The 11,685-nt window shown below is 53.0% G+C and overlaps 3 protein-coding genes across 3 annotated transcripts; 1 reads left to right on the top strand and 2 right to left on the bottom strand.

Moving 5' to 3' along the window:
• Positions 1-32: 32 nt before the first annotated feature.
• Positions 33-929, bottom strand: CLAFUR5_14341 (uncharacterized protein; the record flags this gene model as incomplete). Its single annotated transcript, XM_047913489.1, has 1 exon — positions 33-929. The coding sequence occupies one exon, from the start codon at positions 927-929 to the stop codon at positions 33-35; it is 897 nt and encodes a 298-aa protein (XP_047769756.1).
• Positions 930-2,131: 1,202 nt separating this feature from the next.
• CLAFUR5_14340 (uncharacterized protein) lies at positions 2,132-2,903 on the bottom strand (the record flags this gene model as incomplete). The annotated part of the gene is given in 3 exon segments (XM_047913488.1): positions 2,132-2,584; positions 2,602-2,642; positions 2,657-2,903. 3 exon segments carry the CDS (start codon positions 2,901-2,903, stop codon positions 2,132-2,134), a joined length of 741 nt encoding a protein of 246 aa, XP_047769755.1.
• A 3,348-nt stretch (positions 2,904-6,251) lies between these two features.
• CLAFUR5_14339 (Zinc cluster transcription factor acuM) lies at positions 6,252-7,994 on the top strand (the record flags this gene model as incomplete). Its single annotated transcript, XM_047913487.1, has 2 exons — positions 6,252-7,846; positions 7,937-7,994. The coding sequence occupies 2 exons, from the start codon at positions 6,252-6,254 to the stop codon at positions 7,992-7,994; spliced, it is 1,653 nt and encodes a 550-aa protein (XP_047769414.1).
• Positions 7,995-11,685: the final 3,691 nt, after the last annotated feature.

Below are 11,685 nucleotides of genomic sequence, written 5' to 3'. Positions count from 1 at the left end.
CAATCTCTCCCTACCGCCACCAACCCCAACATCTACCTCCCCTGATACAACCCATCAACAACCACAAACATCTCCTTCGCCTTCCTCTCAAACTCCGCCCTCTCAAACTCCGCCCTCTTCTCATCCACACACTGCCCAAACCGATCCGGATGCCACTTCAACCTCTCCATCCTAAAGTTCGTGACTCGCGCATTCCTGAACGCCAGGCGGATATGACAGTCACACGCCTCCAACACTCGATTTTCAGCTGCCGCCTGGCATTCCGCACTGCTGCAGCAGCCGCCAGGTGGTGCGGGGAAGGTCAGCACTTTGGAGTAGTCGGCGAAGCAGTTGAGGCTGAAGGTCCGCCAGGTGTTGATTTGGTGCATGGTTGCTAGAGGTGCTGCTGGGCGGCGTGTTGGTGTTGGGCGGGGAGGGGATCTTGGTGGTGAGCGTGGTGGAGGAGGTTGGGATTTTGGGGGTGGCTTTTGGCGGAATCTCTCGTCTCGTTCCCTCCGCGCTTTGTCCTTGCGATCGCGCTCCTCCTTGGCTTTGCGGTCCTTCTCAGCCTGATCCTGGCGCTCCCTCTCTGCCTGACGAGCTTGGTATTCGCGCCTCTTACGCTGCGACTCGGCTGTCTTTCGTGCTCGCTCTGTCTTCAGACGCGCTTCTTCACGCTTCTTCATCTCGGCTTGGTCTCGAGCGTGTGATTCCTGGATCATGTCCTCGACGGTGCCCATGCTGATGCCGCTGTCTGTGAAGCGCATGGCTTTGTATGGGCCAGTGCCATCATCCTCGGCTTTGCGTTTCCGAGTCTGTTGCTTTTCGTCGCGGTTGGCGGTGTTGCGCCTCTGCTTCTGGATGATGAACCTCAGGCGTTGGGCGGATTGCTTGTTGCCCGCCTTCTCGGCGTCTGCGAGCTGCTTTTCGAAGTTGGCGAGGTTGGTCATGGTGATTGTATATGTTGAGATGTTGACCGGTCTTGAGTATCTTTACAAGTGTAGGTGGTTGATGTCGTGAAAACGCGAATCTGGGGATATGCAAAGTGTTGTGTGTTGTATGTTGCGATGAGAATCTGTCTCTTCAGAAAGTGTGTTGGAGTCATTTGTGACCATGGCATTGTCGACAATAAGAAAGGAAATCGCGCTAGCGCAACGGCGGCGGTGAATGCCGCACGGTGTCACGTGTGGCAGTTGCATCAAGTCCCAAGCTTGCAGATTCACTGGGATGCATCTGTTAGTGTATAGAAGTGAATGCAAGAATCGTTGGATATACTGCAGAGCAGGTGTGGCGCGGCGCGTCAAGGACATAGCAGGATCAATGTTTGTGGTGGAATGGGTGTTCCAGCAAGCTTTGAAGGACTACAATGCTTGCATCTCACTGGCAAGACATACCTTCGACGATTTGCGCAAGCCATCGCCGGACACGGCACTCGCCTCCACAACGGCTAGAAGATGTTCCCCACCATTTTCTCGTAGACTTCTCTCTTATCCGCCTAACCTCTCTTGAACGCGTTTGTATGCCGCCGAAGCTCAACCTGGCCTGAGCATTAGCGACGCCTGTAGCTCGCAGCTCCTCTCCAACGTTGCAGTCACAGTCTTTCACTGCGCGCCCGTGCTGTACCCGACACGCTACTATATTGCAACAACACGCGAAAGATGCGGGAAGGTCTGCATGCTAGCATAGCCTCCGAGGCAAAGATCATCGAGCTGACGCTACATTTGCATAGCCCCTGCGAACCTCGCGGGACCGGAGCAGCTCCATGTCTACGCGGACGACGCGTGATTTATGGGCTTTCGTGATGTTGATCCCAGTGAGCTTCCGTTGTGCGCTCGTACTTCTCTCTGAGCCTCTTCAGATGTTCCTTCGATTCATGCTCAAGCTCTGCTGCTTCCCCCTAGGCGCAAGAACGTGTCTCCTTCTGGGAACAGCTCGAGTCGTGTGAGTACTCCCAGCTACATAAAGAGTTGCGTTTGTATGACCTCTTTGACCTGATAAGCCTGTACAGAAAAGTTGTTGGAATGGCAACCTTGATCCAGCGGTCCCGTGAGGCTCTTCATGTATCCCGTCAACGATGGATGGCTCTTAATGATTCACCCTCGAAAGTGAAGTCATCGACACAGTCCCTGTCATCTCGTACGAGGTGCTCCTCTTACAGTAGATTCTTGATGAAAGCCGCGAGCTCGTTTCCGACAAAGTCGTAACCCCTGGATGTCATGTGCAGATCATCGAGTGACCACATCCCTCCCTCAGCCGGTGTCGTATCACCATCATCCTCATTCCTCGGGAATGGAACCAAAGCAGCAAGATCAAAGAAGTACACTTTCGGGCCATCAATCTGTTCTCTATGCAGACGAGAGTCTGCTGCCCATTGCACAATCAAGCGATTGAGATGCTCCCTATTAGCGTGCGCCTTCACTGCAAGATCAGAACTCCTAGTATCAATAGCTCGCTCCGGCACAGTCATGACAATCAAACTCGTCCCAGCATTCAGAACATGCTCATACAGCGGGCGCAACCCCTGGAAAATCTCCTCCGAGCCTTCAAGGCCCCTCTCGAGCTTGTGGGCAAGGTCATTGGTCCCGCCAAGTACTATGGCCAAGTACTATGGCCAAGTCGTACTTGCCATGCTCTCTTGATCCGATCGCGTTGAGTAGTCGGTTCTTGAAGTTCCCACGAAGAGAGTCCAGGACACAGTCGCCGCTTTGCCCGTTGATGTCGACTGAGATTGTGAGGTCGGGAGCGAGGGCTGAGAGCTTGGACTTGAGAGCGTTGCCGTAGGGATGGAATCGCATGCCGAAGTCGGTGTAGCCTTCTGTGAGGGAGTTTCCGAAGGCGAGGATTCTCAAGTGGTCTTGGTGATGCCGGAGTAGTGATGGCTTGGTTGGAGGGGCCAGATTAGCGGGCTGTTTGGGCGTGTCCATTGCACGAGGTGCGGTAGACCTGCCAGTATCGTGAATCATTAACGTACACTTTATCTTGCTTCCAGCACGGCCATGTTCGCATCTTTCACTGTTCTTGCACAGCGACAAGATCGTCACATCGTGACAGCCTGATGTCGGCAGGACCGCCAAGGGGCCGGCTGAGCAAGTGCCGAAACTCAATGAGCATCTCAGACTGCTTTCCAGGTTCCTGCCTTCCTCCCTATCAATGCTATCCCGACCTCATGTTCGGTGACATTACAACATGACGCAGCAGTGTCTGCCATGTCGAGCTGCTTGTTGTCATCGCTATGCACAGATGCATCCTCGGGAGCAAAAGTGCTGGACCCACAATTAAGCGAGATTGGCGCCGGAATGACAATCTCGCGACCTCGACTTCAACCCGTCCTCCAACACTTCAACATCTTCATCGTCAACAGCAGTCCACTGAAGACAGCATCATCGACTTGAAGCACAAGGCCCACGCAATTCGGGGCGATGATGATGCTGCCAATCCTTGACTCTGAGAGATGGTGATATCCTGGGTTCCAAATGGAGGCAGGTCTATGCTCAGCAGATGGAGTCCCGAACTAGGTGCCATGTTACGGCTGCCTCACTGGACTGATATCCGTGCTGCAAAGGTCTCCCATCGGTATTATGCTGAAGCCAAGCCCAGGACGACACCTCCCCATAGGCCTTGGACGCAATCCGAGATCGACCAGCTCTTTCAACTGCGTGCTCAAGGGCAAACATTCGCCTCCATTGCGACTATTTTCGGCAGAAGTTCTGGGGCGGCAAGAGAAAGGTTCAGGTCAGGGCCTGTTTCGAATCCCGTCCGCGAAGTCAGACGATGGACTCAGTCTCAACTGGACACACTTGTCGAACTCAACACTCAGGGCCGGTCCCCAGGGGAAATCGCCAATATCCTGGGACGCCCACGCAGAAGTGTATACTCCCGCTTGAGCAATGTAGATCAGCGAATCGGCACATTACCCGTCAAGAAAGCCTGGACCGAAGCTGAATACCGGCGTCTCCAAGATTTGCATAACGCCGGTCATTCACGGCGCGAGATACTCGGACAATTCCCAGATCGCACCGAGCACAGCATCAATGCCAAGATTCGAAGACTTTCGAGTAGATCAGGCGGTGACAGACTTGTACCGTGGTCAATCAAGGAGGAGAATTTGCTGAAACATTATCGTGGCGACTTGCGACTTAGTGATCACGAGATCGCGAAGCGTCTGGATCGACCGTTGGCCAGCGTCTATAGTAAACTATCTGCGTTGAAATGTCGAACTTTCAAGCCGATCTGGACAGCCCAGGAGTCAGAAATATTGAGATCATCAAGAGCAGCGGGAATGTCCTTTGCACGAATCGCAAAGCTCTTGCCAGGACGTTCTGCGTTTGCGGCTAGTTCTCACTTCTACAGTTTCTACCCTGGCAACCCTGCAGTCTCGTCTCGTCAGTACAGCACTGCATGGTACAGTAGGATTGCAGCTACCTGGCCTGGCGTGCGCACATACAGGCTAGCGAGTCGCATCAGTCGCACAAATCCATAGCCATCGCGACTATTACATCAATACTACCTGGCAGGTCCAAGGTACCCTTCGCGGGGTCGTTCAACGGTAGACCATCATCGGCGTGATGGGGCTACGCACAGCTTTAGACACTGGACACCTGAGGAAGATGTCAAGCTTAGGATGCTCCAGGAACAAGGGCAAACCCTGCAATCGATCGCAGATTCTCTTGGAAGGTCCAAAAAGAGCATCTCGTGCCATCTCGCAGGGAGCGAAAAACGTGCACATAACGCAGGAATTTATTCATGGTCAAGCCTCGAAAGGGACAAACTTGCAATGATGCGAAAGGCGAACTTATCACAAGACGTAATGGTGGCAGCTCTGCCTGGACGGGACCGCGACGCCGTCAGAAAGGCCGTTGAGTCCCTCAGGGGGTATTCACCCACACAACTGGTGAAGCGGAGTTGGAGTTCTGAGGAAGATAAGGAGCTCCAGCGCCTGCGGGCGCAGGGCATGTCATTCCCACAGGTCGGGCTTGCATTGAAGCGATCAACACAGGCCGTAATGGTCCGGTGGTCGAAATGTGGCAATCCTACTCAACCACCGAATGCAAAATGGACAGTCGAGGAAGATCAAATCCTGCGCACGTCCAGAGCAAAGGGGCGTGCCGTACTCACGGATCGTACTTCAGCTACCTGGCCGAACATCGCATGCTGCCGCCACTCGTCATTGTATGCTGTCAAGGTTGCCAGATGCCGGCGACGGATCGCGAAAAAGCTGAGTGAATGACACCCACAGCCAACTCAACACGTAGTCTGCCGACGTCCTATGCTGCTTTGAGAGCCCACCAGGAAGACGACTCGCACGTGCGTCGCGTTGCTAGTTGTCCAGTCAGGCAGGCTCGCACCTTCCGCTATCCAGCGCACGAAGCATGCAATGTCAAGCGAGATCAATCTATCGCCAGGCCAGGAGCAGCCTAGCCCGCAACTATTCGTTCAAGGATCTCCTCGCGGCCATGTCACCTTGGAGTATTTCTGCGGGGAAGATGTTCCTGGCTGGCTATGAAGCTGCCCATATTGCGCGGATGCGCAATCGCCTCTGACTGGCTGTCTCATTCGCTGAAGAGCAAGAGTAGGGTATGGCCATCAATCGCGATAGGCTAGGCCGGAAGTTTCGGATGAGATTCCAGCTAGTACTTGATGAGTCGATATGGTGCGCAAAGTCTGGAACATGGCACCAGCTGGTCACAACGAGATTGAATGTCGTTCCTTCAAGGCCAAGAGAAGATGTGGGCGACGAAGGAAATCAGTGCCGTGGCCGAATGCATGACATGCGAACGAAGAGGCTTCGTATGCCAGTGGCAAAGACATGAAGGTTGCCGCGCGTGCGGCCATCATGTCACAGACCTTCAGCTTAGGTCCAATTGTAGCTATAGCATCAATAACACGAAACTAGAAATCGTCCTAAACCTTTACCAACTCCCCAGCCCAGCCCTGTCACCTCTCGGCAGCGTTTACCGAAGTGAATTGACTCCCCATCTCGGCCTGCGCCTCGCTTACCAGGGTTGCCAGGCTGGGTCTACCGTCTGCGCCGATCTCCAGACTAGACGTGACACAAACTACTATACTTGTCTGGGGTCACGAGCACACGCGCAAGAGAAGGTTGTCGCAAGTGTCGCAAGAGGTCTAGAGGCTTGGGAGCGCGCGCTGGAAGCATTGCATCGCGGCTATCGTCGGTCGAACGGACAATCGGGATCCTGGTCAACGGTCGGAGCTGGACTCGAAGCTGGGAGTTGGAGCTACATTTGTTCAATGCTTGACTGCATCTCGACAAGATGGCGTCGCCCGTGAATGAACAGCAGCAGCAGCAGCAGCAGCAGATAAGAGCCGGCACACAAGAGAGCAAACCGTCCCTCACCTGCGCGAAAGAACGACAAGCATCGCCCAAGCGCAAGAGCTCGGAAGCAGCGACAGCAACGGAGAATGGCGAGGGCAAGAAGAAGAGGCGCAAAGTGAATCATGCCTGTGTCTACTGTCGCCGCTCGCATATGACCTGCGATCTGGAGCGACCGTGTGCGCGCTGCAAGAAGAGAGACATTGGACATTTGTGCCATGACGAGCCGAGGGAGCCGCCCAAGCGCACCAAGAGCGAGATGAGCACGGCAGACATTGCGCCGGCGCCGATGGACACACCGGATGGACAGCAGAGTATACCCGCGTCGAATGGCGTGGCGCAGTATGGGCAGGGGAATGGCGATATGAACATAGGGCTGGTCAATGGCAGTGCGAATCCACATCTGGCACAACCGAAGCCTGTCTCGCCCGTACAACTACAACGACCCACACCACAGTCTGCTAATAGCAATGGCACCAACAATTTCCTCCAGAACTTTGATTGGAGCAGCAATGCTGCAGGCAATCAATTCCAGGACATGCACCACCTACACCCAAACTACATGTTCAACACCTCCGAAGTCACCAACGAATACAACCTCCTCAACGACTTCCTTTCCTCCTCCCTGCTCGACGACAACACAGGCCTCTACTCCAACGATGATGCCCAAGCCCTCTTCAACGATCCACTCCTCTCCACCTCTTCCATGAACGCCCTCACAGCCAATAGCCTCCCACCTCCCACTTCCTCCTCCTCCTCAAACCGTCCGAACCCAATACAACAACTCCAAGCCCAAAGCGCCGCAGGCATCGAACTCTCCCGCCCATCCTCTACTTTCCCTCCGACAGGAATCGACTCCAAAGCCCGCGATAAATTTTACATGACAGCCGCCGACCCCGCCGGCCTCGATAGTGCCTCGAACCGCTTGCACGCCCTGCTAAAGTCAAAATGGGATGCAGGAATGTTGAAACCTTTCAACTACGTCAAAGGCTACTCTCGCCTGTCGCAGTACATCTCCAAGCACCTAACGCGCGAAAGCCAGCTCCGGATCCTAAAACAACTAGACCGCTTTCGCCCAAAATTCAGAGAAGCAATGCAAGGCCTGACAGACGTCCAACTAGTCCTCGTCGAAATGTGGTTCGAGCGCTCCCTCATGGAATACGACCGCGTCTTCGCCTCCATGGCCGTCCCCGCCTGCTGCTGGCGCCGCACCGGCGAAGTCTTCCGCGGCAACACCGAAATGGCCGACCTCCTCCGCGTCCCTCTCGAAAAGCTCCGAGATGGACGTCTCGCCATCCATGAAATTGTCGCTGAAGATTCCCTAGTATCTTACTGGGAGAAGTTTGGCGCGATAGCGTTTGATCAGAGTCAGAAGGCTATTCTGACGAGTTGTGCGTTGAAGAGGCCGGTGGAGAGGGCTAAGAGTCCGGTCAAGGGGGACGCGGGGGAGAAGGAGAGGGGGGAGAAGAAGCAGGTGCCGATGGAGACGGTCAGGTGTTGTTTTAGTTTTACGATTAGGAGGGATGGGCATAATATGTGAGTATCACCCAAGTCCCGAGCTTGTGAAAGAGGTTGGGGGGATGTGAGGGGTGGCGTTGGTGAAGTTTGCTGATGTGTGTTGAACAGACCGTCCCTGATTGTGGGGAATTTCTTGCCGATTACGCCGCGACGTCAGAGTTCTTAGGAGGAGCTTCGTGATGATTGGGGTGGAGAGGTGAGGGGTGTTGTGGTGGAGTAGGGCGAGGTTGGTGGGATGTGGTGTACAAAAGACATCGATGGTGTTCGTTATGATTCTGATGAGATGGCGGGAAATGCCGCATGTGTGCATGATGTGTACAGAATTGACATGAGCATGAGGAGCAGGCTTCGCTGCCATGTTGAGATCATTGCCTCCGGGGTTCTCGGGTCTCACTTGGGGTATGATACGCTTATGATCGTGATGTGTAGGAACAGGCAAAAAGGAAACAGCCACCTCTGCCCGAATAGCACCGAAATGCACCACACGAATCAATACATACTTTGCATGGCACTGGGAGTACGCTATGTCGGATGTCAATCGATTGCACACAGTGATCAGACTCTGTGCCGATTGAGCCATTCGTGCAGAGGTGGTTATCGAGGGAAGCATGCCGTTCGAGATACATGAGCCTCGGTGCCTTTAGTCTGGATTGGCTCTTGCTCGGCGAGCAGCTCAGTGTCGTTGAGGGTATTTAAGGTCATGGGGAAGCAGGGACATTCGAGCAACCCACATTCGTCCAGGTGGCTCAGTGGTCTAAGTGCAAATGCGCTTGGTGGTGAACCTAAAGGCCTCGTTCTGCATCCTTCACACCACGACGTCTAGGCGTCGTGGTGTAAAGATGCTGACGGTGAGGTACCACTTGAGGGGATGTGGGTTGTCTTTTTGCTACATGGCAGATCTTCTCGATGACAACACTGAGTAGTCATACTTGGCTCTGATCAGTACACTTTTGCCTTTCGCTCTTATCACATGGAAGACTCCTAGATCGTGCGTGATCAGCTGTTTAGGCGAAGGCTGATATAACGCCCAGTAGTCAGTTTCTTTCGACGACTGTACTCGTTCGAATGGCTCAATGGTTTTGCACCTTGCACACAACTATAGTCTGCTAGCAGTGCTACGGGACTACGATGATATCGTAAGCCTGCTGCTCTATTGCTAAGAACAGACATTCGAGCAAGGACGGTCGTTCTTTTTGCCTCCGAAATGATCTCAGACTCCATCGTTGGAAGCTGCGAGATGTCGTACTTGATCTTTTGCCTTGCGTCCATCACGAAGCATGTACGAGCCGACGTGCCTTGATATACCAGTCAAGATCTGGTGTACACGTGCAAATGTACTCGCTCGAATGGCGCAAGTGGTGGAGCGCAATGCGCCCTCCGCGGCATGCTCAAGACAGCTTACTCCATCGTACCTCAGTTGGTACATAGGTGAGGCGGTCGAGCTGCTGTTCGAGCGGGTGTGGTTGCCTTTTTGCTTTGTAGCAGGACATATGGAGTAACGTTGTTCCATCATCGGATTACATCGAGGACTTTTGCTCTCGGTTTACTTCCTGGAGTACCGAGTCTGTTAGCGGAGGGGAATTCACAGGCTTCATCCCCTCTGCCTACTTCGCCGGTCTGTGAGTGACAGAGTTGTGACAAACAAATGAGAGTGAAGCTTACGTCGTATATCCCACGTTCTCACAAGAAGCATCACTAGACCTCACTCTTCACATCACTTCTTTGCGTTAGAAGCATCCTCACATAGGCATAGAATTACTTCAAACACTACTTACTCCATCAAAGAAGCAGAAAATGCATCCGTGGCGCAAGCTGTACCTTCGGCGTGTGCATAGCTCAGTTCGAACGATGTGGTTACGATAGCATATGCTATCATTCATGAGTTTTGCATCACTGGCAACCATAAGTGCGATACGAGGTATTTAACCATTTCTCTTCCCTTAGGGTCAAACCTGAGGTCTTCTTTTTGCCATCTTTTGACTTCGTGATGGTCATCCTGGATAAGGAAATTCGTGATGGATCAGTGGAGTTAGCAATGATACTTCTAGAAGGTTCTGGGCAGTCTTCAGTCAGTGTTCTGCTCAAGTACTGCTCCATGGAAGACGCCGGCGCAGCTTTGAAAGCTGCCAAGACTTGCACATGTTTCCTATCGAATTTGCATTGTCCTGCCCAATGACGGAGCAAGTCCATGTCAGTACGAAAGTCGATCATCCAGCAAAGCGATGATCAGTGTATGCTCATATACGACATTGAAAATCCTGGCTTCGGAAGACTGTATTCGCTCGGGTGGCTCAATTACAACGGCATCACTGTGGCCGGCTGACAGCTTGGGTAGGGCAGACTTGATCAACATCGGCAGTCGTCGATCAATTTGACCTCTTCATGCTGCCATGTGAACGAGTATGGTCTTCTTTTTGCCGCTTTCGTTACATGTGTGGCTCAAATGTCAGACACCACGACAACCGCACTTGTCTTGGTGGCTCATTCAGTACAGCACTAATCGCACTGCCACTCTCGCCTTCACTGGGCAAAGATCAGGTATACCTCCGGCGCATCGAAGGTCTGCTCTTGCTTCTGCTCAAGCGGCTGCCACCCGGGTGAGTGTGGTTGTTCTTTTTGCCTCCTATTATCATAATTCGTGGCGATCCTTTGGCATCCTTGTGTGCCTGCTTCTTGAGGACATCTCAGTCGTTAAAGTGCTTGTCAGCAATATATACAACAAGCAAGAAGCAGTCTTCGACAACCACACTCGCTCGATTGGCTCAGTCAGTAAGGCGCTTCTCTTCTATCTGACAGCTTGAGCACCGCAAGACCGATTCACGACATCAGACGTGATCCGGTCCCGACGCGTGTTCAAGCCGCCGCCCGAGCGAATGTGGTTGCTCTTTTTGCCCAGTTCGACGTCCTAGAAACCTATCTGCGCCGTACTGAGCGCCAAGTCCTATCTTCTTTTGTGGGCAATGACGTCTCTTCCGTCCGGTGGAGGGAGACCATAGCCTATGCTCAACGTTCATGAAGAAGCGTTCCCGAGCATCTTCGACGATCACGGCCGCTCCAGTGGCTCACCAGTTATTTCTCCCTCTGCTAGGCCATTGAAGCTTGATGTCGATACCGTCGATCCAGCTATGTGACTGGATCTTCGTGCAATGCATTATTTTATTGCCACGTGAAGCGGGTGTCATTGCTCTTTGCATCTAGATCATCCTGATTAGCAAGTCGTCCTGGCCCAAATATGCCTTTCGGCCGCTTCGAGGCCCAAAAGGGGAGACAGATGCTTCATATATATACCAACACCAAAGTCCCACCATCGACAATCACATTCGGTCGAATGGCTCAGTCAGTAGCCGCTTGGTTGCTTTCTAACACGTCCATGACAAGGCTGCACGTCGACACCAATGGGTGTTGATGGCGATGCCTCCGCCTAGACATGCCATTCGGTCGAATGTGGTTGTTCCTTTTGCTTTCCGGGAGTGTCAAATCACACGACCTCGCAACCTGCGGACATCATATCAGAGTATTCCTTTCACTTTTTGTCCCTGGCCCAAGATGAAGATGTGAGCCTTGATATCTGGCAAATGTTACCAGGATATCGAGCAACCACATCCGGTGGAGTGGCGCAAGCAGTAGAGCTGTCTCGGTATAATCTGTGGAGTCTTGGAGCTCTTTTCTGGTAAGATGATAGCTCATCGTACGGCCTGAAAAACTCTTCCACGATGGCCATTCCAGCGGATGTCGTTGTCTTTTTGCTGGTTTGAAGCACATCACCACTAGACCAGGAATATCGAGAAACATCCCTTCAGAGCAGAGTCACTTCATCATCTACCTTGGACATCATCACATAATCCTCACACGTGCGC

Source organism: Fulvia fulva, chromosome 13 (genome assembly GCF_020509005.1).
Source record: "Fulvia fulva chromosome 13, complete sequence".
NCBI lineage: Eukaryota > Fungi > Ascomycota > Dothideomycetes > Mycosphaerellales > Mycosphaerellaceae > Fulvia > Fulvia fulva.
This window is presented reverse-complemented; position numbering and strand designations above follow the sequence as displayed.